This window comes from Candoia aspera, chromosome 2 (assembly GCF_035149785.1).
Source record: "Candoia aspera isolate rCanAsp1 chromosome 2, rCanAsp1.hap2, whole genome shotgun sequence".
Taxonomy (NCBI): Eukaryota; Metazoa; Chordata; class Lepidosauria; order Squamata; family Boidae; genus Candoia; species Candoia aspera.
In genome coordinates, this window is record NC_086154.1 from 237,436,786 (window position 1) to 237,461,962 (window position 25,177).

At 41.2% G+C, this 25,177-nt stretch overlaps 1 protein-coding gene across 1 annotated transcript in view; it reads left to right on the forward strand.

The window, feature by feature from the left end:
- The first annotated feature begins 768 nt into the window (after positions 1-768).
- Positions 769-25,177, forward strand: part of ADAMTS6 (ADAM metallopeptidase with thrombospondin type 1 motif 6) — a 154,430-nt gene continuing 130,021 nt past the window's right edge. Inside the window, exons 1-3 of the mRNA XM_063295602.1 lie at positions 769-1,244; positions 23,072-23,417; positions 24,435-24,802. Coding sequence (XP_063151672.1) covers positions 23,321-23,417; positions 24,435-24,802 — 465 coding nt within the window. The 5' untranslated portion in view covers positions 769-1,244; positions 23,072-23,320. The remainder of the gene's footprint in view (positions 1,245-23,071; positions 23,418-24,434; positions 24,803-25,177) is intronic.

The window sequence follows — 25,177 nt, forward strand, 5'->3', positions numbered from 1 at the left end:
TCAGCAACGCTTATCTGGACTTAACCGATCTCTGATGGAGGAGGTATGTCACTATCAAACTAATATCCACTGATGAATTCACACATTCAGTTGCAAATCGGGCTAGATTAGTACAAAGAACAGGAGTCGAACGCTCGAAAACGTTCTTTTCCTGAATTGGCTACCGGGTAACCTTTCGTGTAGGAAGGATAAGAAGACCGCGGCAAGTTCAGTCCGAAGGTACCGCTGAGAAACCCCAGACCGAGGCCGCTCGCTCGTTCTTTCTCCTCCCTCCCTCCTCAGTTTCAAGCAGACTTTCCAGTAGCAGCTGTGCGTGGAAGCCGCCTTGTTTCAGCGGTCATTCAAGTTCCCCGGGCGCGGAAGACTTTTCCCAGCACGCCGGCTCATCCGGAGTCAAGTCGCCTTTCCCCCATTTCAGCAGAGCAGTTTTGAAACAGCACTTCGGATAGAAAGAGCCAGCAGAGGCACGCGGCCTGAGGCAGACTCGTACGAGTGTGTGTGCGTGTGTATGTGAAAGGGGGGAGCGAGCGAGCGAGGTCTGGCGCGCGCAAGAGAAACAGACAGAGCCCGGGGGGGGCTTAAGTTTACATTGTCTTGGCCCACTCGATCACCCCCTTAATTGTACCTCTCCCTCCCCCTCCTTCTCCACGTGATGGCCCGACATGCGCAGCAGTGCCAGCGGCACATCGCAAACTGACGTCAGCGCGCCCTCCCAGGCCAAAATAGTCCGCTTCTGCTGCAGCTCTAAACTTGGCGAAAGGCCGGTCGTGAGCAGAGATCTCGAGCTACTTCAACAAAACTTTCTCTCCAGCTTTTCCTGCTCCCTCTTCCCCTCCTTCCTTCCCTCTCGCCTTCTTCTGAGTTGTGTTCACATCATATTTCTACCTCGAAAGGGCGGGCACGAAGCAAACGCTAACTCCAGATCAAGCCTTTCCCTTGCTCTCCCCGTTCCTCTCTCCCCTGTTCCCCTTCTTCCCCCCCCCCTTTTTTTTGGTTGTAAAAAGACAAAAAAAATGCAGGGTGCTTAGACAGGCTGGATAAGCCGATGGCACCCCTCTTTCCTGCTTAGTCCGTCCGGTTTGTCTCAGCTTAGAAAAGGCTAGGGGATTTCATTCTGCTTTAGAATATACCTCTGGCGTGGCTTTTGCCAAGAGGGGGAAGTCAGAGAGAAATACGGGACCCGTCCAGTCCAATTGCCATTGTCTGAAAGTCACTTTGTAGCAAAGACATTGAAGATGAGAACGGTAAGGAAAGATTTGACGGGCTTTTTGCCTTACGCTTTTCTTGTCTCCCGCACAGATACGGGGTGGGGTGGGGGATTGACAATGCCCTAGGCGACCTGGGTTTGCAGGGATTTCACAGAGCGATCTCTGAGCGGTGAGGATTACTGGGGGCGGGGGGAGGCGAGGGGCGCTCGGAGTTTCTGCGGCGAAACGACTTGGTTTAGCAAGTGTGCGCCTTAAGCAGCGGGGACGCTTCACTGGGAACCGAGCAAAACAGCTGGCCCCGAATCCGCCACTTGGTGTCTGCGCCGGGACTTCGCTTCTCGCCTAAGCCCGCTATTTGGCAGCGGCCCGCCGGTGCCTCTGGAGATGGGAAGACAAGTGCGTGTTTTTGTGCATGGACTCGAAGGTCCGCAATCACGGGGTCGCTGGAACCTGGGCGCTCCGCTGAAGGGAGAGGGACCTTCAGCTCTTGAGAGACTAAGGCGGGAGGTGGAAGAGCGGAGCTTTGATTTACTGGGCGATGCGGAGGGCTTTGCTAGACTCGCAGCCCTTTGCGGAGCTTCCGGAGTCGCGGTGGGGCTGTTCAAAGGGATTGGGGAAAGGTGGGGGGCGAAGGTGTGTGACCGGAGGGTGGGAGTAGGGGTGGAGAACGAATATGTGCGTCCAGACCCTTGTATTGGCCAATTCCTTTCACCGCTGTACGAACGGGGAGAAAGTCCGTCCCAGACGCTTGTTTTCAGCTGGGCTTCTTCTGCAACTCCGATGGGCCTCGTGCCAAGTGTCTGGGCTACACGCGTTTTATCCAAATAGATTTAGCGCTGCTGTCTGGAAATGGGCTGCTGAATGTTAACTTTAGGATCAGCTCCATGAGAACAGCTCCAGACTCTTCCCTTCGATTGGGGGGGGAGGGGGCGGGGAGGAAGGCTTTTGTTCTTTCTAGTTCTCTTGAAGTGGGGAGATATAAAATGTTCTTTTGTGCTATGTAGGATTGAGTGTGTATGTGTGGGGGGACTTTTTTAAAAAAGCAGTCTGGACTTCCAGCAGTAAAAATGACAGCTGATCCCTTTGAGAGTTAAGAGGGGGAGAAAAGGAGGGCGGCGCGGAGTTACACAAATCAGTTCAGTTTTGCCCTCTCCCCACACCCCTCCTCCACCACCCAGGTGGCAGTTGATCTACACAGCCGCCTTGCGAGAGGGGGAACAGCAGGAACCCCCTTTCTGCTCGCAGCTGCAGCCCTCGCTTGGCTGATTTGGGAGTAATCCCATCGGATTCCGTGGAGGGAATTTGCCTTCGGGTGGATAGGCTGGCAGCAGCCTTTTCCTTTCGCTTTTGCTCTCCCCAAATTACGTAAAACTGAAAGCCGAGGCGAAGAAGCCCCCGCATCCACCTTTTCGGGTTTTGGCTCCCGTCCTCTTGAGCGTGGAAATTTGCGGCTGAGGAACCCAAAGCAGACAGGCTGTGGCGGCGCCAAGTGGTTACCTGGGACCGCTTTGGGCGTGATTACCCCCTCCGCGCCCGCCCCCCCGCCCCCCACAGCCCGGTATCGCCTTAGCAACCCCAGGCTCCCTGGCTGGCCGCTTCTCGCAGCCCTCCCCGGCCAGAGGCAGCGCTCCCGAGCCCCGCTCCCTGCCAGGAGACTCTGCGACTCGCCTGCGAGCCAGAGCAAGGGGGATGGGCCGCCTTCGCCTCTCGCGTCCTCCCCGTAGGGAACCGGAACGCCCGCCAAGGAATATACGTGTCCCTTGCCAAGGGCGTCGCTGCCAGACACCAGCCGGGGACGCGCGAACCTGAAGGCCGCGCGGCGGAGCTCGAGGGAGGCGTCCGCCAGGAGTGGCGGCGAGGGGCCCCGTGGCCGGCGCGTAGCGGGCTGGCGAGGCCGCGACCTTCCCTTTTGCTCTGGTTTTACGAGTAACGCGGCAGCTGGTCAGTCGCGCCATCCCCCTCCTCCTCCTCCTCCTCCTCCTCCTCCTCCCCTGCCCCGCCTGGAGCCAGACTTGGCACGGCTGCGCGCCCGGCGGTAACTGGGCTGCAGGTGGTACCGGGAGAGGCAGCATTGCCTGATTAAGCGCCGCGCGGGGAGAAAGAGGAGGAGGCTGGAGAATGAGGTGCCTTGAAAAAAGGCGCCTGCCGCAGCCGGCGGAAAGCCCCTCGGTTCCGTTTTTCTGCCGCCGCTGCCCTTGGAGCCGGTCCCAGGGCCGGCGGCGGTGATTGACTGAGCTGCGGGCGCGGAACGGTGGCCAAGGCTCCGCGGGGAGGAAGAAAGGACGCCGTCTGGAGGGGAGGAACCCGGGCGGCGGCGCTGCTGCTGCTACCTGTTGGCGGAAAGAAGTGAGGAGTCGGTTGCTGGAGGACAGGAAGAGGTTTTGACTGAGTCAGGAGCCCCTGGTCAATACCTAGATGTGCCTGGCCTAAGAGTGCCAGTGGCAAGAGTACCACTGCCCATGTGCAGAGTTGCCACCGCTTGTTTTCCCTCTCCCTTTCCAATGCCTAGCTGAAGATTAAGGTGGAGTCCTTGGTGCTCTCTGAGCTTGGTTGTTTGCTTGCAAATATTTCATTACCCAACTAGGTAACATCATCCGTGGGAATGTGGGGTTTGCTCCCTGTTTACATACAGTAGCTTGCCCTGCCGGTTCAACCCTGAGCTACATATATTCTTTTCTATTGAAGAGTAACCATTAAGAGGTACAAACTTAAAATCAGTATCATGCCAGAAGCTACATTAGGATCAAGTAAAATACCCTTCCAAGCCTTTAGCAAGCTTTCCAATCCCTCAGACTTATTCATCAGAATGAAATGACTTTTAAAAAGGGGAGAGAAAAAGTGGGAAAAGACCCCTCCTAACTCCTTTAGCAATTCATCAGTGGCATATAGTAGGACCCATGAATATGCAGTTGGATTTATATCACTGGCTGTGGGAGAAAACCAAAAAGAAAAGAAAAGATTACTGTTTAGCAGTGGCTGAAAATATGAAATTACTTGTTCCTGTCTCCTGCCATTTCCAGGATGGCATGGCTGGCAGGCTGCTTTGGCTCTGGCACATCTCTGTTTCAAAAATAAGTACTAGGCCAACCAACTAAAGCTTCCCTGCAAGGGCCCTGCAGTCCTTACTCCGGCCTCTGCCATGGCAAGCTTTCTAAAATAGCTATTCACTGCAGAAGGAAACTGAGGTGAATGTCAATGTAACTATATCATGCCCTCCCCACTGCTAATATATTTATAGCATTTTAATTGTAGCATATTGAAGGAGAAAAAAGGAAGATTTGTGCTAGTCAGGAAAAGGCTGCTAAACTAATCACCTGCACCTCCACGGAGTTCCCCTGTGCTTTATTTATTGCCTCTTTTCTTCACCTAGTTTCTCCTATTCCAGAGAGGCTTTTCCCATTAGGCATAACATTAATCCAGGTGCATGCAGCTCCTTTTTTAAACGCAGTGTCTGCACCAAAACCAAAATGGAAAGCTGAGATCATTATTCCATAGGATGCTGCACATGAATCTCAAAGCATAAGATTTCTTTTCAGATCATGTTCCCTTAGCAGTAGGCGTTGGCTCTCTGAAGTAGAAGCAGTAGCTGAGAGTCCTTTGCTCAGCATGATGATCTTGCAGAGATGGGTGAGTGGGGACAGAGAGGCATTAGGGCTCCTTCCATTCAACACCTAATTTACTAGTCCCTCTGCTATTTAGCTTGTACTATTTAGAAGGGGTCATTAAAATACTTTTTGCCTTTTAGAGGCAGGTGGACGGAGCGGTCTAGTTTTGCACTGCTAATTCTGTAGAGCAGTGTTTCTCAACCTCAGCAACTTTAAGATGTGTGGACTTCAGCTCCCAGAATTCCCCAGCCAGCATGCTGGCTGGGGAATTGTGGGAGCTGAAGTCCACACATCTTAAAGTTGCTGAGGTTGAGAAACACTTCTGTACAGGATGCTGTGAAGGCTGCCATTGAAAAAGCCTCTGTTTGACCACAACAGCTATCAGGGGAACGATTTGTTTGTTAGTTTCACAGATGTCTCAAGAGAATGCCAAATGGGACATGCTTTGTCCTGTGTTTTATTTGTATGTATGTCAGGAATTGAATTGCCTTTGATAATCTAATTAAGATGCTCCAACTCATATACCTGAATATGAATAATTTGGCATAAACATTCTGTGACAGATGTTGTCTTCCAGACTGGCTTCTTTTCTAAAGAGAACCAGACTGCAAAGCAGTGTTATTTATTTATTTATTTATTTATATAAATAATAATAGTAATAGTCCCTTGTGGCATTAAAATGTATGAGTAAAAACACAGAAATCCAACCAAGCCCAAACACCTGCACATTTCATTTAGGCAAAACTGTGCCATGCAAAATGATAACCTTTAGGCGAACTGTTTTTACTTTATGTAGTGTAAAAATATAGGTGTGGTATATTACATAACCTTAGTAGATTTACATATTGTATTATAGTGACACATTTGACATATTTAGTATATATATGTCAAGCAATCATGGTCTCAACCCAGAGAATCAGTTACAACTCTCACCCTGTTATGAAATTAATGCAAAATTGAAATAATGAGCTTGATTAGCAGCTTTTAATTTGGAAATTTATTTATTTATTAGCTTTACATTACCGCCCCTCTCCCCGAATGGGGGACTTAGTTTAGACATATCAGGCTGAATGAAAGTAAGTGCTACAAGTATAAATCTGTAGACTTAGGGGGAGAAATATCTGAAATGTAGACTGTATTAGAAGACAGGTAGTTTGAATGGACTTGGGGTTTTTGGTTTAAGGTTTTGTTTGATGAAGGATTTGTCCACTTTAAGGTTTTCAGATAGAGATGTCATTTTTAACTTCCATCTTCTTCCAAAGCAGTTCATGATGTGAGTTGACCATTGACATTTGTCATGTCAAAATGAAAGTGAATATAGCACGTTCATTTTAATCAGATTGCATACTGCTTATTTACGCTGCTTTTTTATTACAGAGCATGGATACAAATCTAGAGTACAGATTATACAATACTAAATCAAAATCTAATATTTGCAAGATAATTTATAAAGTGTTTATATTTATTTGTTTGTTTGTTTGTTTGTTTGTCGTATTTCTTTACCACCCATCTTGTAACAATGACCCCGGGTGGTTTATAACAGTTAAAAATAGAGAAATAACATGTTATTAAAATAAAACAATATAAATATACATATAAATACATAAGTGCAAAAATATAAAATTGAAGATGGCAAGTAATGTTATTATTGGCCCCCTCATGGTGCCAACCACCCCCAAGATCAGCTATCCCCCCTCATGCCCCAAGCAAGGTGGCACAACCAGGTCTTAACCCCCTTCTGGAAGGCTGGGAGAGCCTACCTTACCTCCAGGGGTAGCTTGTTCCAAAGGGCAGGTGCTATGGCAGAGAAGGCCCTCTTCCTGGACCCTGCCAATCAGCAGTCCCTCATGGACAGCGTCCATAACATGCCATCTCTGCATGACCGGGTGGGACGGGTTGATATAATGGGGGTGAGGCGGTCCCTCAGGTAACCTGGCCCCATGCCATGTAGGGCTTTAAAGGTGGTAACCAACACCTTGAATTGGACCCAGAAGCAAACCAGCACCCAATGCAGCTCGCACAGCAATGGTGTTATATGTGCCCTCCTTGGGGCTCCCAAAACTTCTTGCATGGCTGTATTCTGCACCAGCTGTAGCTTCTGGATATATAATTTATTCATTAATTCTGATAGTAATGTTTGAGCTATCACAGATGTAGTATTATTTTAAAAAATGTTGAAGATAGGGTATAGTTTGAGGGAAGCAATGTAAGAATCAAAATTATTCTATATCTAAAAAGAAAACCTATATCCTTCTATGTTAGAGTTTCTGCTATATTTCTGATATTTCTCCCATGAGGCGCAATAAATAAATAAATAAATAAATAAAATCACATTCTGTTAGGGCAGTAATACAATGATTCATTCAGTGGGCAAAATTTCATAACATTCATGAATGTTCAGATATGAACAATTCCAGAAAACATGACCCCATGCTTCCTGAAACATTGAACATTAAATGAGATTGTCAGCATTCAGTTGTATCTTCAATGAAATGAAGTCCTAAGTGGATGCATGTGTTCTCAGCATCCACACAATTCATTAGATACTTTCAGTCTCTTCTATGAATGTTAACCAGTGTGAATGGGAGTGAATATTCAAGTACATTTCCTCATCTATATGCTACCACAACCAGTAAGGAATAATAATTCCTTCTAAAGCTGATTTTTGCTTCTAAGCACTGGTAGACAATGAAAGAGCCAGAACAGCACAGGAATGTTTTTTTGGAAGAAAACAAAAGGATGAGTAATGATTGGACTTCATTTGACTTCCATGACTTCCCCAGAGAGTTAAAATCTGAGTACAAAGATCTGTGATCTATTGTTTGCTATGTGCCCATGCAGCAAGGCTGTCTTTCAAGTGAAAAAGCTGTAATGATGCAGCAGCATATTGTGGAAACAATGCTAAGAATGCTACCCATGTGAGATCAGGGCAAGGGGAGTTAGACTGCATTTTTTTCTGTGTATGTTCCATTAATATGGAATAGTTTACTTCAGAGATCTGGTTGGCGCTCTCCATAATAATATTTTGGAAGATAGTAAAAATTTAGAGTTTCTGCCTTTGGAACTCCATCTCAGCTGTAATCCTTAGGGATTAATTTGCAAGAAGGACAACGTGCATGCAAGAACTCATTCACAAACAGTTACATTTCTTCCAAGTAGGTTTTTCTTGTAGAACTCTTAAGTCTGTTAGCCTACCAATTAAATATTTTGATGTCTTCATTTTTGAAAATGAAAATAATCTTCTAGACCATGGTCTCAGGGCCATCTCCCCTGTTGCTTTCATAAATGTCTTTAATACTATGTAGTATTATAGGGTTGCCATGAGTCATAAACGACTTGATGGCAACTAACAACAACAACACTACTATCTTGGAGTTCTCAGGTTTCTGGGGCTTTGCTTCATTCTCCAAGATGAATCCTACAGGAAACTCATAATACCAATGGACAAACTACAGAAAAACAAGCTGAACTGAATCACTTACAGTTGTCACATAAACTCCCAAATGATTGAAAAGTCTTTTAAGGTAACAAACTTTGGCCAAGATGTTGAAACTTCTATCTTGGGATCAGTGGCAATTTGCAGTCTCACGTACACCTCAGATGTCTGGCAGATTTGGCACTTACCCAGAGTCTATTTTAGTTTGTAGGCTCCTATATGATCAAGAACATTCAGAAGTCCCTCTTTATGCTCCACTAGAGATTTTTTCAGTAACAGTTAAATCCCTGAAATTATGAAGACTTCCAGAATATTCATATCATCTATTTCTTTCTCCAACAACCTCAGAAACCTTTTATGTGTTGGAAATGCATTGGCCTTTTTCTTTCCATCATTCCAGTGTGGAGGGGCAGGGGAATTGTGGAAATTACTAGATTTACATCTAAAGCTGGAATGTCAATATACAGTTTGTACTTATGACTCATGAAGGCTGCTGAGTACAAATTAGCCATAAGTAATCTGGGCTGATGTGTAATAGGCTGAGCCAACTCATTTTTCACCTTATGGGTCATCGTGCCATTATTTGGAAGAACAGGTAATGATTCATATTAATGGCCACAAGCAAACGGCTATTCTTTGGAGGATCCCCAGGCATAATTTGTAGATGGTTGTGAAAGAAAATTTCAGCCACACAGTGAATCATAGCTGCTTGAGATAGTTGAGGAAACAGCTTTTTAGAAAACCTTTTTACAGCTTCTGTCCCTTCCTTGGTGGCTTTCTTGTAGGAAATAAGACATATATCATAAATAGGCATGTTCTGAAGATCTGGAAATGATTTCAGCCCTGCACAGAATTCTAATATGGCAAGCATGCTAGAATTCATGAGCAAATCCAAGCAGAACTTTTGGGAACTTAGAAGTCACTTTGATGCAACTTTCATACAGGTATTCATTTTTGCTCAGTCCTCACAGAATGATACCATCAAGAGAATGAAGAGATTTTTTAAAAGTAAATGATATTAATTAAACCACTGATGAGATACTATTATGCTTTAACAAAATTGTCCATTTATTTATTTTTAAATACATTGGGACCACCAATGGTGGAATTTTACCTTTGCTTTTACTTATCTGACTGGTTGGTCCTAAAACATAGATGAGATTAGGGCCTTTCTAAAGTTTCTTGACTTTTCTAGGATAAATCATCTGCTTACTGCCTCAAGTTTCCTTGTATTCTGATATAAGGAATATCTTGTATATTTTGCGTAGAAAATAATGCTGCTATTCTTAATGTCATTTTTAGGAATTCTTGAGCTCTGTGGTTTTTTCCCAGACGCAAGTCTTACATTGCATTTATTTTATTTTATTTTATTTTATTTTAATTTATTTTAATTGCATGGCCAACTTTTCTTGAGGTTTACTCTGATTTGGGCTAACCAGACACATCACACAGAAACTGATTTTTCTAATCTATATGATTTCCTTCCTTCCTGCCTTTCCTAGGGGGAAAAAGGATGTTCTTAGTACTCCCTCAAGTATAAACTGGTCACAGAAATTCATTATAATTCATTACCTTGGCTGGCTGTTCTATGTTTAACTAAGAAACTCTAGATGCTTTAACTTCTTCTAGAGCTTTTATGTTCTTTAAACCACTTGATTAACCTCAAAAGAAAACCAAAGATCTTTTGACCAGGATTCTGTGCTTATATGTAATGAAGAATTCTGGTCTTAGTGGCCTGTGTAATATTGATCTTCAAGAATTTTGGGTCCTCTTTCCTCAATACTCCTTTCCTTTCTGGCAGCACAGTTTTATTATTATTTAATTATTAATCCATTTGGCATTATTAGTTCTCTGCCCATTAGAGACAAGGAATTCCAGGTTCTTCCTGAGCCCTTGGAACAGGAGTGCATTGTCAGGACCTCATGACATGACTAGCTCCTTCCCCATTGGCTAGGTGGAGAGTAGTGGATGTAGAATGGAAAGGAGAGAGAAAGGAAAAAAGCCACAGTAGCAGAAGTTGAAGAATTGATCCATCTAAGCAAAGACTTAAATGTCCCACCCATTCCCTGTCCTTGAATGTCTCTCCTTCAAACATTCACCCCCTACTGCATTTGCATTGCTGATTCCTGCCTGAGACCAGCCCTCCCCCAAGATTGCCAGATAAGCATCAGCAGTCCTTGTAAAGAAAATGCAGACTTTAACCTTTAGAAGTAACACCAAAGGAGGCAGCTATCCCCAAACTATAGTCCTAACAGCGGCCCTACGGCAACTGAGGAAGGGAAGAAAAGGAGTGAAGAGAACATGTACAAGAAACCCAGGGCACATACCTGGCTACACGACATATAGTCAGTATTAAGGGGTTCCAGTAAACAGGGTAGCAGTTTACTACATCATCATCATTAGTGGACATGCTAATAATGCTCACAAATTAACTTTGCTAAGCAGGAATGGATTGCAGGAGTGGATTGTTAGTGTAAACCTGAAGGTTTTAAGATCAAGAAATCTGTTCCTCCTTCCCATCATCCACTGAGATGGCATCTGCAATAACACCCTTGGAGAGCAGATTGGAGTCCTTCTCAAATGTAGAGAAGAATTACCATGTTTGGAGCTAAATCCTGGTGCATCTCAAGGAGGGTGTATAGAAATACCATCTTGCTTTCAGGTAATTGTATGTCTGCCCCACCACCATCTGTGTACAGATGTGATACTGGCTGAAGAGGTACTTCTGTGAAGTGCAGAGGAAGCCCAGGATGATCAGGCATCCAGTATGCACAGCAGGCTCACTAAAGAAACATCACTTTTCAGTTGCTCTGAAAGAATAGAGCTCTAAAACACTGTAATAATTGGAAAATTCTGCATCTCTCTCTCTCTCTCTCTCTCTCTCTCTCTCTCTATATATATATATATATATATATATATATATATATTCTGTTATTGAATTTGGGATATTTGGGATCACTGGTGCTGAATCCATAGCCACCCCACCCCCACGTTCACTTCACCATAAATTACTCCGCTAAATGGCTGCCATAGAAGGGAACATATGGCTACTGTAGAAAGTATGGACCCTTCCCCTCATGTCCTTGGTAATGTGTTGTAGAAACTCTGCCTGGCTCTTCTGTTGTTTCTGCATGCACATGTCAAAAGAGTCATCACTTTACTGCCAAACAGACATGGAAGGTATGGACTGGAAGGTATGGATTTCCAGCACTAGAAATCATGACCAGCTTTGAATATGGCATGTGGACTAAACTGAATATGGCATGTGGTCCTTTTATATTCTCAGATCATCCTTCCCCCTAGTTCCAGGAAGCTCTTGTGTTTGATGGAGGTCCCTAGATCCCTGGCTACATAACTCCTATCAACTTTCTCCTGTACTGTAACTACATACATTTTTGTGTGTTTGTGAGTAGCTATTTGTCTTTTAGATAACACCATCAGCATCTTCAGGGATCAAGAAAGACTCCTTCCTGCAGACCAGCTCTGGCAACATCCCTTGCCTCCTTTTCTTGTTTTCTTCAGCAGAGACATCAGAGCTTGTAGTCGATTAAAAGAAAGATGGTTATAATTATGGACAGCACATCTTATTTTTCCAGACTTTCTTGTCTCCCCTCCCAGGTCCTGCTTTTTCTCAAAATGCAGGCCCACTGCTGCTTCTTCACCAAAGTACATATACACCATAGACTGTAGGCTGGACTACTTTCCACTCTTTTCACGGGCTGCTGATTTCCAAGGGGGTGAGCCCCAACCCCTCATCCAGTGGCTCCTGCAGCAAGGCTCCACTTCCTGTCCTCATATTCAGTCATGCAATCCATCCTCTAGGGCAGTGATTCTCAAATATTCTGGTTTCAGGACCCCTTTACATTCTTAAAAATGATTGAGGACCCCAAAGAGCTTTGATTAATGTGGGTTATATACTCTATACCAGTATGTACTCTATTAGAAATTAAAACTGAAATGTTCAAATTTATTATTTATTTGGCTTTGCATTCTATACCTGGAGAACCACTGCTGTAGGGGATGTTTGCAGTGTGACTTCCAATTTCCCTTTCCTCTTTGAGTATGAATACATCTTCAGTGCTCTGGGGCTACTGTGTGGGTATATAATAGTTGTGGACTGCTGTTGAGTAGAAGCACTCTACAGGCTTGATTCCTCTTTCATAGGAAGTTGGTTAAACTCTGGTCTGAAGGGCTGACATCATATCCCTGACGTTTAGCTTCTTCTCCTAGACTTTTGGGATGCTGCTGGCAGTAGCGGCTTCCGGATTGGCATTGGTAAAGGTACATAGATATCTGGGTGGCTTTGTGGCTCTCCAGAATGTGGTTCTCCTGGTGCTGGAGAAGGGCTGCTGGAGTCTTCATTGCTGGTGTGGAGTAGTAGGAGGTTTCCATGGTGGCCATAGAACAGAAGCCTATCTGTGGCACTTGTTCATCTATTGCCAGAGTAGTATCTTGCAGCCAGATTTGTATTCCAGATTTGCATCTTCCTGCTCTTCAAGAGAGTGGCCTTGGGTTTGGCGCAAACCTGTTCCTTTTGTTATATATTGTGACCTTCCTGGACTATTTCTAAAGGTTTTCACATTCCCTGTTGGTAGGAGTGATGATAGTCCTCCTCTTTCACTTTCTCTGTTATCTAGACCATGATGGCATCTTCATGAAGTTTGGGTTTGTCTCCTACATGTCTTCACAGGTGAGGAGTTTGACAAGATAGGAAATGTGTGAACTCTCCCATGTTTTCCTCTGATCTGTCTGCTATGAAAAAGAGGCAGTCTCGTGCGGACATTGACTGTGAGGAATATGTACCTCAATCTGACATTTTGCTCTGTGAGAATTGAGGCTGTTGCAGAGGATGGGGACTCTAGTCTGCTGCCTTCTCCCTGTTTCAAACACTGGTTGGGACTCCTGAGGGAGCTGACACTGGAAAGATGGTATTCTGTGGAATCTGGGATATCTCTACTGCTCTGCTCTCAGAGTCAATTCAGAGAGGACAGGGTTGTTTGAGGTTGCATTCTGCCTGGATGGCTTCCTTTTGGTTGGAGGGAATTGGTGCAACTTCTCTTGGGTGCTTGCATATGGAGGGGTGTTTGTGTGGCTATTTTTTATGTACTTTGGGAATAGGGTAGGGTAGGGTAGGGTAACTAAGAAGGGTAGAATGGGGTAACTAAGTGCTCCCCTTATTTTGCAGATGAACCACCTATTGACAAGTGGTAGCTGTAGCTGCTATTGGATGGAGCGATCCTCTTAGGCAAGGCTGGCAGTCACTGGCACCATTTTCAGAGATATAGCCAGGGAAAATTTGGGTTTTGGGAGCCACGGCTACATATCTATTAGACTGTATTTGTTTAGCTTTGGGAGCATGTGGTAATGTATGAGATTTTTCAGGGATTTGGGCTCCACCTGCTTTCATTGCTGGTTGTAAGTACTTTTTAAAAAGTATATCCAAAAGCAGCCTGTATGATGGGTTGGGTAGGGAAGATGGCTTTATTTCCTTGAATATTAGGGAGGCATCTTCAGTAGCCACCACTGCACTCAATTGGCAAGTGAGACGTTCTCTGCATTCTTTCTCTCCAGCTCTTTTTCCTGAAAGACTAGATATGCAAAATAGGTTAATTTTAGGGGTTTAGGGGTTTCCACAACACCAATGACTGGATGGAATTAATTTATGCTTTGCATGATTGAGTCTGTTTTTGATTAAATCCACCCTTCTGGAGGTTAATTGGCTGGGTCAATTATCCCCTTCTTGATGTTCCTACATATTTAACCCCACCCCCATCTAATTAAACATGTAATTGGATTACAGTCTTTAGGTAATATAGAGGTATTACCTTTAATGTACTGGTCACACCATCAGCTGGAGGCTTCAAACTTTAAACTGCGTATGATGAATTTAATGTACTGGAACCCCAGTGTAGGGGGAAAAACAATGAGCAATTTATAGAAAATTTCAACACAAGAATTATATAATAGGAAAGAAACAAAGGGAACATTCAGATGAACAAACTGTTTAAGTCTTAAAGTAGCGGCTAATAAAGTCAAATCTCCTTTGAGCAGAGTTGACTTCTGGTGATTTCATGGACTCATCCATGTAGTTTCCATGGCAACCATAAAGAAGTGGTTGCCATTGTCTTTTTCTCAGATGTGTACATGTAGTGTGCTTGGCAACATAACTGAGTAAACCAACAATATATCATTTTTTTCCTCATTGCATGTTACAGGAAGCATTGTAGAGACATGCAAAATATTATCAGCTTGCTCAAGTTACATTCAGCTTATTTTGTAATGTGTCTGATTACAATAGATCCATTACTGGATCTATTCTGTGGACGTGATGGAAATGAAGAAGCAGTTGCCTACACCACAGCTGAATCATCATCATCATCATCATCATCACTATCACTTCAACAACTCTGGGCAACTCACAACAAAGAAATTACAATAAAGTCAGTAAAACAAAAAGTAAATATAAAAGATGGCAAGCGTGATGAAGTGTCTCTCTCACCAAAGGCCTGGGTAAAGAGCCAGGATTTATTTTATTTTATTTTATTATTTTATTTATAGTAGGCTTATACTGTGGATTTTTTTTTTTGTAGTATTGAGGGACATTTGAGATTCTGTCAGAGAGAGATTTGATAATTGGATAGAAACTTTGGTAGCACACTGTGACATGTTAGCACAAGATCCTATCAGATTTGGTTCAGACACTTCAATCTGATGGATACGTTGGGATGGTTTTCTGGTTTTGGGATTTTGGTTGTTTGATGAGTTTGGTCAAGGATATGTTTGCTTACCCTTTGTCCATTATATGTTGTTATATATCATAAGAAACGAATACCATATATATAGATATAGATTACATATTCCTCCCTATGACTGGGAACGATCCCAGCCTTTTCAAAGGAGGCAGCAATTGGACTATTCATGAAAAAAAAAAACCTGGACCCTGTATATCTGAATAATTATAGGCCAGCAGCTAATTTTCCCTTCCTAGGCAAAGTATTTAAACAGGTTGTGGCTAATCGTATCCAGTCTTGAATGAAATGAAATGATTTTCTAGGTCCATTTCATTTGGAGTTTAGATATAGGTTTGGCATTGACCATAGGGTGATTTGACTGTTAATTCTCTGTGACTTTTCATCAGTTTTAAGGATCACAGTAACCTCAAGTTAGGGGCAGATGGTACAGTTTTTCAGTAGTGCTACTCACACTTGAATGGCTATCTCCAGGAAGTGAGGTTGAAAGACTTCTGCACAAACTAGTGGCATATATTGTATGGAAAGGGTTCCCACAGGGTTCCTCTTTATCCCTGTGTTATATTTGAGATTGCTAAGTGATTTGGAAGTTAAGTGTGCGGTAGCATCATACTCAACATTGTCTTTCTTTTTTATCAGGTCCAGTTGAGGCAGTGAAAGAACTTAATTAATGCTTGTGATGGTAATAAACAAGTTTATGAAACTCATCTCAAGGAAGATAAGGTTCTATTAATGGATGGCTCATCTGCTCAAGGAATTGATGTTCAGCCTATTCTAGAAGGGTAGTTTGGGCGTACTTCTCAATTCATCTTTGCCATTAAAGGTTCAAATGTTTTCTGTGACATGAGGCACCTTTTACCAGATTAGATTGGTATGTCAGCTATGGACACAGGTAGCTTAGCTTCAGTGATCTATGCCCTGGGAATCTTTCGTTTAGATTACAGTTTATATTATATGTGAAGATGCCCTTGAAGGTACACATATTTCATTTCAAATTTCAAAATATGGTTGCTAAAGTTCTGAGGAGAGCCAGTTTTAGTGTAGTGGGGAAGATACCGGGCTAGAAACTGGGAGACCATGAATTCTAGTCCTGCCTTAGGGATTAGAAAGTACTGAGAAAACTAGATACTGTAGTTGTGTGAGAATATTATTACCATATACTTGCAGAGAAGATGAGAATTTTAGGCTCCAAAATATACCCCCCAAATTGGTTCAGCTTATCCATGGATGGGATTATCTTGCAAGTATATGTGGTAATACTTTTTAAAAGTACCTGTATATACTTGCGGACAGGTCAAACCAAAATACCATGAAAAATGTGCCATCTGCGGATAAGCCAATTGTGAAAATTTAAAACAGAATCTCTTCTGGAAAACATTTATTGATACAAAATATGAAAACAAATGAAGTCCTTCAAAGTATATTGAAAAACCATACAAATATTTCTAGAGTTGGCTTATGTGCGGGTGGCACATTTTTCATGATATTTTGGTTAAAAGTTTGAGGGTTGGCTTATCTGCGGATGGCTTATCTGTAAGTATACGTGGAATGTCACTTTTACAGTCTGGCTCTCAGTTTGCTTTCAGCCTAATTCTGGCTTGAGACCAGAACATGTAAAGCAACTCCTTTTCACATCTATTCTTATCTAAGCCAATTTTTGGAGGCCCCTACAGAAGGTTTGCACAGAAGGAGATATGGCAAGTGGCAACTTCGTAGCAGACCTTCTCATTAGCAGCAGGTCAACTTTAGAATATCCTTCCCAGTGAGGCACATCTGGTGCTTTTTTCTGTGTCTCTTTGGTGCCAAAGATCTTTTATTCTCTGAGGCCATTTAATTTAATTTTCTGCACTGTTGCTGCCATCTGTTGTTCTAATTAGTATTATCTTTTACTCTATAGAGTCTGCTGTTTTCAGCAACTGTTTTTATTGATTATTTTAACTCAGTGGTTTATTATGTCCTTTTATTTATTTTTGGCTGGATTTTTGTTGTACAGTGCTCTGAATGCTGCTGACTCAAGTAGCAGATTTTAGAAATAAAGCAATTTAGCTGAAATTTATTAGGAACAAAATATCCCCATGATCAGATCCCTTGTACCTTTTATATTGCCTAAGCTGCCCCCAAAGATTCAGAATTATTGATCTAGGCAAGATCTTTGGGACATAGTTTTTGAAATAGATTTGTAATGTGAAATATACTGACAGGTTTAAGTCAAAAGAAATTTTGAGCTAATAATATAAAATGAATGCCATTTCATACATTGCAAAGTAAATTGAATGTAACTTGAGCAAGTTGATGATACTTTGCATTTCTCTACAGTGCTCTCTGTAACATGCCACGAGGGGGGGAATTAATTAAATAATATATTGTTTCCCTTAATTAGGTTTCAGGGTATATTGCACATAAAATTAGCGTATCTGCAAATGTTGTAATATGCAAAATGTTTTATCATTTATTTACTTGAGCAAATTTTTATCTTAGCTTTGTATTTTTTAAAAAAGTACCTACTCAATTAAATTCAGTTAAAAGATACAACTAAAATGAAAAAAACACTCTAAAATCAGTTTTGAAATTTAATTAGATTAACAAAATGCTTGCCAGAATAAGAATGTTTTAAGGAATGACAGAAAGATACAAAGGAAGGAACCAGGTGGTTCCCTTAGAGTAGGGATTGCCACAACTTGAAAACATTCATGGAAAAGGGTGTCTCACATTTCTTCACAAAACATACTCAAAGATGGATAGGTATGCAATATAACCTAGCTCACCTAGAGAGAGAGAGACAGAGGTGGAGCCGGAGGGAGGGAAGGAAGGAAAGATTTGTGAAGAGACAAGCTTGGGAGTGTAAAAAGGCAGGAAGAACTGTTTATAATTCAAAACATCCTGTAAGCACAGACAGACTGCTCCAGGATAAATATATTGTTTTTGACACTGTCTGACTTGAAACCATGAGTTTCTGTTAAAATATTAATTTAACATTTTCCTTGTTTTGTTTTGGCTACAAGTAGCTGCACATTCTCAAGTCTTAGGCAGCTGTTGTGTATTAGCACAAAATACTTGGAGACCAGTATTTTAAAAGAAACAAAACAAAATTACAACTTTTTTTTTTTGCTATGAAAAGGCCAACCGACAAAATTTGATAAATAAACAAACAAACAATTTATAATGAGGCCATCTCCTTAAATTTGTTAAATATGTACTTGACCCTGGAAGTATACCAAGCTTCATGTGCACTATTTTTGATAATATTTGTGGCTTCATGATTTTTATAATAAAACATATAATTTGAAATAGACTAAATGGGTTTTTTCTCTTATTAAATATCAAAATGCATTTTGAGTGAATAATATATACAAGATATTGCTTGTATAACAACATTAAATCCTTTAAGATCAGAAAGCACTGCTCTTTATTGCTGAAATCATTTGAAATTTAAGTATACTTTAAATGGAAATGTAGAATATCCTGGTTTTGGAATATATGTAATGGATATAGAATGCAATTTACCAAGGCTGGAGACAAGTGTAAGATGGTTTTTCAGAACAGAGTGCAGTCATTACTTTTAAGATGAGAGATGGTATAATACAATGATTAAGTTATTTGATTATGACAAGGAAGACCCAAGTTCAAGTCCAGTCTCAGCCATGGTGGATCCCTGGGGGACCTTGAGCAGATCCTGCTTTTCTAGCCCAACCGTCAGGACTGCTTGTGTGAGGCAAAAACTGAAGGAAGCAAATGTTATGCTTCCTTAAGCTCCTGCAGAAAAGTTGGGAAGTAAATCTATTGAATAAAGACATAAAATGTGATATTTGGTAGAAGGAGGTCTACCATTTTGTTATCCATGTCTATCTCCTTCCTTGTTTTTAAGACATGCTTGTTGTGGACATACTAATTCACATTTATGCATTCCTGCTTTAAGCCTACTCAGTTCTGTGGAATGCTTCCCAGAATGGTGTGTTCAGTCCTGGCCTGACTTGGACTGGCAGGCCAAGCCATGCCAAGCCAATGCTTTCTCCAGTTGCACACTAGGTTTCTAACAGCCTCAACCCTTGTGGATATAGGTGTCTTTCCATCTAAACAGTATGCAGGAATATTTCAGAGTAGGGTTACTATCTTAACTGTAGGCTAGATAGTGGTGTCTTTTGGGAGGGATCTGCTATCCTTGTTGGAACTCTATGTCAGTCCTAGAAATATACCTGACTGTATATTGGAACCCTGAAAAGGCTAGGGAATGCAGGCAGAATACCAGCCAGCAGCTCACATCCTCCTTTTTCCTCTCCAGTAAGGAGCTACCCTCACCGCATTCCTGTAAGATGTTGAGCAGGAGGAGTGATATTGGATAACAAAAACAATTGCCATTTTTTTTCCAAAATGAAAAGGCACCACAGAATTCTATACTATATAATTGTTGTTTATTTGTTTAGTCGCTTCCAACTCTTCGTGACTCCATGGACCAGCCCACGCCAGAGCTTCCTGTCGGTTGTCAACACCCCCAGCTCCCCCAGGGACGAGTCCGTCACCTCTAGAATATCATCCATCCATCTTGCCCTTGGTCGGCCCCTCTTCCTTTTGCCTTCCACTCTCCCTAGCATCAGCATCTTCTCCAGGGTGTCCTGTCTTCTCATTATGTGGCCAAAGTATTTCAGTTTGGCCTTTAATTTCATTCCCTCAAGTGAGCAGTCTGGCTTTATTTCCTGGAGTATGGACTGGTTTGATCTTCTTGCAGTCCAAGGCACTCAGAATTTTCCTCCAACATCACAGTCCAACAGCATCTATCTTCCTTCTCTCAGCCTTCCTTATGGTCCAGCTCTTGCAGCCTTATGTTACTACGGGGAACACCATTGCTTTAACTATGCGGACCATTGTTGTCAGTGTGATGTCTCTGCTCTTAACTATTTTATCGAGATTTGTCATTGCTCTTCTCCCAAGGATTAAGGGTCTTCTGATTTCCTGACTGCAGTCAGCATCTGCAGTAATCTTCGCACCTAGAAATACAAAGTCTTTCACTGTTTCTACATTTTCTCCCTCTATTTGCCAGTTATCAATCAAGCGGGTTGCCATAATCTTGGTTGTTTTTTTTTTGAGGTTTAGCTGCAGGCCAGCTTTTGCACTTTCTTCTTTCACTTTCATCATAAGGCTCCTCAGTTCCTCTTCGCTTTCAGCCCTCAAAGTGGTATCATCTGCATATCTGAGATGGTTAATGTTTCTTCCAGCGATTTTAACTCCAGCCTTGGATTCCTCAAGCCCAGCTTGTCGCATGATGTGTTCTGCGTACAAGTTGAATAGGTAGGGTGAGAGGATACAGCCCTGCCGTACTCCTTTCCCAATCTTAAACCAGTCCGTTCCGTGGTCTGTTCTTACTGTTGCTACTTGGTCGTTATACAGATTCTTCAGGAGGCAGACAAGATAACTTGGTATCCCCATACCACTAAGAACTTGCCACAATTTGTTATGGTCCACACAGTCAAAGGCTTTAGAATAGTCAATAAAACAGAAATAGATGTTTTTCTGAAACTCCCTGGCTTTTTCCATTATCCAGTGGATATTGGCAATTTGGTCCCTAGTTCCTCTGCCTTTTTGCCTGTACCCAGCTTGTCCATCTGGCAATTCTCGCTCCATGAACTGCTGAAGTCTACCTTGCAGGATCTTGAGCATTACCTTACTGGCATGTGAAATGAGTGCCACTGTTCGATAGTTTGAACATTCTTTAGTGTTCCCCTTTTTTGGTATGGGGATATAAGTTGATTTTTTCCAGTCTGATGGCCATTCTTGTGTTTTCCAAATTTGCTGGCATATAGCATGCATTACCTTGACAGCATCATCTTGCAAGATTTTGAACAGTTCAGCTGGGATGCTGTCGTCTCCTGCTGCCTTGTTATTAGCAATGCTTCTTAAGGCCCATTCAACCTCACTCTTCAGGATGTCTGGCTCTAGCTCACTGACCACACTGTCAAAGCTATCCCCAATATTGTTATCCTTCCTATACAGGTCTTCTGTATATTCTTGCCACCTTTTCTTGATCTCGTCTTCTTCTGTTAGATCCTTGCCATCTTTGTTTTTGATCATACCCATTTTTGCCTGGAATTTACCTCCAATGTTTCTAATTTTCTGGAAGAGGTCTCTTGTCCTTCCTATTCTATTGTCTTCTTCCACTTCCACGCATTGCTTGTTTAAAAATAATTCCTTATCTCTTCTGGCTAACCTCTGGAATTTTGCACTTAATTGGGCATATCTCCCCCTATCACTGTTGCCTTTTGCTTTCCTTCTTTCTTGGGCTACTTCTAGTGTCTCAGCAGACAGCCATTTTGCCTTCTTGGTTTTCTCTTTCTTTGGGATGTATTTTGTTGCCGCCTCCTGAACAATGTTGCGAACTTCTGTCCAGAGTTCTTCCAGGACCCTATCTACTAAGTCCAGTCCCTTAAATCTATTCTTCACTTCCACTGCATATTCCTTAGGAATATTAGTGAGCTCATATCTAGCTGATCTGTGGGTCTTCCCTAATCTGTTTAGTCTGATCCTAAATTGTGCAGTAAGAAGTTCGTGATCGGAACTACAGTCAGCTCCAGGTCTTGTTTTTACCGACTGTATAGATGTCCGCCACCTTTGGCTGCAAAGGATGTAGTCAATCTGATTTCGGTGTTGTCCATCTGGTGAAGTCCATGTATAAAGCCGTCTCTTAGGTTTTTGGAAGAGAGTGTTTGTTATGCAGAGTGAATTGTCTTGGCAAAATTCTATCAGCCTGTGTCCTGCTTTGTTTTGTTCTCCCAGGCCATGCTTATCTGTAATTCCAGGTGTCATTTGACTGCCCACCTTAGCATTCCAGTCTCCCGTGATGAAAATAACATCTCTTTTAGGCGTGTTGTCCAGTAGGTGCTGCAGATCCTCATAGAACTGATCTACTTCAGCTTCTTCAGCATCTGTGGTTGGGGCGTATATTTGGATCACTGTGATGTTAGATGGCTTGCCCTGAATTCGAATTGAGATCATTCTATCATTTTTTGAATTGTATCCAAGCACTGCTTTAGCCACTTGACTATTAATTATGAAGGCTACTCCATTTCTCCTGTGGTCCTCTTGTCCACAGTAGTAGATCTGGTGGTCATTTGATGTTAAGTGGCCCATTCCAATTCTGTATTATATTACACTATATAATACAGAATTAAAAAGAAAAACTAACCCAAAGCAACTAGAGGGATTTATCAGAGCTTGGTTTAATGGACTTTGCAATGGGCAAAATCTATTGGGCATGCGAAAACTGATGTTACTTATGTGTACAATTTCATTTGCCATGCAATACATTTTGGGTTTAATAGGCCTATTCAGCTCTTAGATTGAGAGCTTACAATATGTGAATACTTAGGTGAGAAATGTAAACATTTGAAACATCCGTAATCAATTTATCTGACCAGAATGAGATGAAGGTAATCTTATGGAAAAAATATTGTTAATATAGGTAATAGATGATGACTAAATTTTTGTGAAATTGTCCTTCACTGTGGAAGTTTTCAAATTCTTCCTCTTCGTTGTATCAGTTTTTCAGGCAGGGGAAGTTCCAACACTTTTAAATACTACTTGGAGAATGAAAAATTCATTTTAATTTCCCAATGCTTGTTAAACAAATCTGGTATCTAACAACAAGAACTTAATTGATATCTTATGTTGTATTAATTTATGGTTGATAAATCATACTGGAACTGTTTGTGGCACAGAATTCCTTTCAGTGTCATCAAAAAGCAGAAATTGAAAATTAAGGTATAGGGGACACTACACTAAACTGTACCTTTCTAATCATTCCAGACTGTGCTGGCACAGTTGTAAGCAAATTGGAACATATCTTCTGGAAATGCCTAATGAGTCAGTTTTTTTTGGTTGAAAGTCTGTGAAGAATTTGGAATTTATATTGAACCCAACCATTATAATGAACACAAACAAAATTCAGCTAAAAAAGAATGCTGTAGCCATGAACACCGAACTGCTATGCCATATGATTAAAAAAAAAAGTTAACAAGAGTATTGACAATGTAGTGAATAGGGTAGTATGTGATAATGATTTTCAATGTTGTTTGTGCTTTTCAGGTAAAGAAATGGACAACATTTGTTGGCTATTCACTTTAACGCCTCATTGCAATATGAAGGAATAATTTTTTAATTTGCTTTTTGACTGAAAATGTCTGCAAACATAGGAAAAAAACCCATGTTATTTCAAACTATCTATCAAGAAGTGGAACGAGAAGTAGCCGAAGAAATATAATACTTTCTGGTTATGGTGCAGTTCTGGAGTGGAGTTAAAGCTGTAGCACATAGGTAGCCTACTTCTTCTAAATTATGGAAATTTTGTGGAAGACGTTGACCTGGATTTTGTGCTTAATTATGGTTTTGTCAGAATATCACGGTGACAACAGGCTTTCATATAGTTCTCAAGGTAGGGATCCAATTTTTTAAGCTAATGTCTTTTGACACATATTTCAATTTGGTTGCAGTCCTAAATTACTTACCTGCGAGAATGCCCCACTGAACTCAATTTACTTCCAAGCGCTCATATATAGAAATACATTGCTTATCACTTTTCTTAAGTATTGACATATTAATCATGAGAGAAATTATAAATGAATTATGATTTTACTTATTTTTTCTCAGGGCATATAATTAACTTTTAAAACTTTTAAATAATTAACTTTTTAATTAGCAAATTAAAAAATCAGTATTTTAGTTTGTTACTTCCTAAAAAATCCTTAACGTTCAGTTATTGTCTAAACAACTGAAGTAATTTTATAGTCTAAAACATGTCTTAAAATGTTTACTTTTTGTGTGTTGATTGAAGTATGATGAGTTCACAGCCTCATTAAAGGTCCTATCTGCATTGTAAGATATACAGTAAGCTTCTTTGTATATTGACTCCCTAGTTAACTTGAATGGAGGTAGCAGATCAGAAGTTCTAATTCTTCTATTGCAGTTTATTTGGGAATCCTTTATGACATGGAGAATTATACAATTATACAAGGATTTACATATACAAGGATTTATACAATTATACAAGGATTACAATTGTATACTTTCTTTTGATAATTAAATTAAGGCATTAATCTGGGACATTATTTTTATTTCTATTTGTTTGAAATCAGTGAGAATTTTTGATATTGGACTAAGCCTTTATTTACCAAATTCTTTTTTTTCCATGCAGATTATTTTTATAGGTAAATACTGAGTCACCTTACAACAAAAAACTTAGCATGAATGTGCAAATTATAGTAGCAAATATAAAATAAGCAGAACTTTTATTAATATTAACTAATACTTTCTTTAAGAAATTTTGTTTCTTAAACTTGAAGTTGCCTGGATATCATAAAACATAGATAATGTATTTTCCTTTTTGTGTCCTTTTGTATTTTCTTCTTTTTTATGTTCATTTATTGGATTGATTTACCATGTGATTTCAAAGAGGAATTCCTGTCTTACCTTGAACACTATCAACTAACAATCCCAGTAAGGGTTGATCATAATGGAGCCTTCCTCAGCTTTACTGTGAAAAATACTAAACCCAGCGGAAGAAAGAAGAGGAGTACTGAATTTTATGACCAAGAACTGGCAGTTTCTAAATTATTTTTTAAACTTTCTGCCTATGGCAAGCACTTTCATTTAAACTTGACTCTCAACACAGACTTGGTCTCCAAACACTTCACAGTAGAATATTGGGATAAAGATGGACCTCAGTGGAAGCATGATTTTTTGGACAACTGTCACTATTCAGGATATTTACATGGCCAGCATGGTACATCTAAAGTAGCTATAAGCAACTGCAATGGTCTGGTAAGTGCAAATTATGTATTCTGGGTTGTCAGTATACTGGATTGTTTAATTCTGCAGAAAGAAAGACTTTGTGTCCATACTCATACTATATTTTAACAACCTTGTATTGAAAAAAAGTTGAGCATATTTGTATGGATTTAAAGCTTCAGTGGAGCAATAGTAAGTAAAGTAAATATGATTATTTTTTCTGATATTGCCCCACATATTTTATCTGTCCTTCACTGCTACACGTATGAAACTTCATGATTATTATTTCTGTTGTGGGCAAGCATGCAGAAATACTTCAACATAGTCATGTGAACTCTGTTGAATGAGGCCGGCAAAATGAGAAAAAATTACACACAAATTTACCAATTTATGTGAACTAAGGGTTTT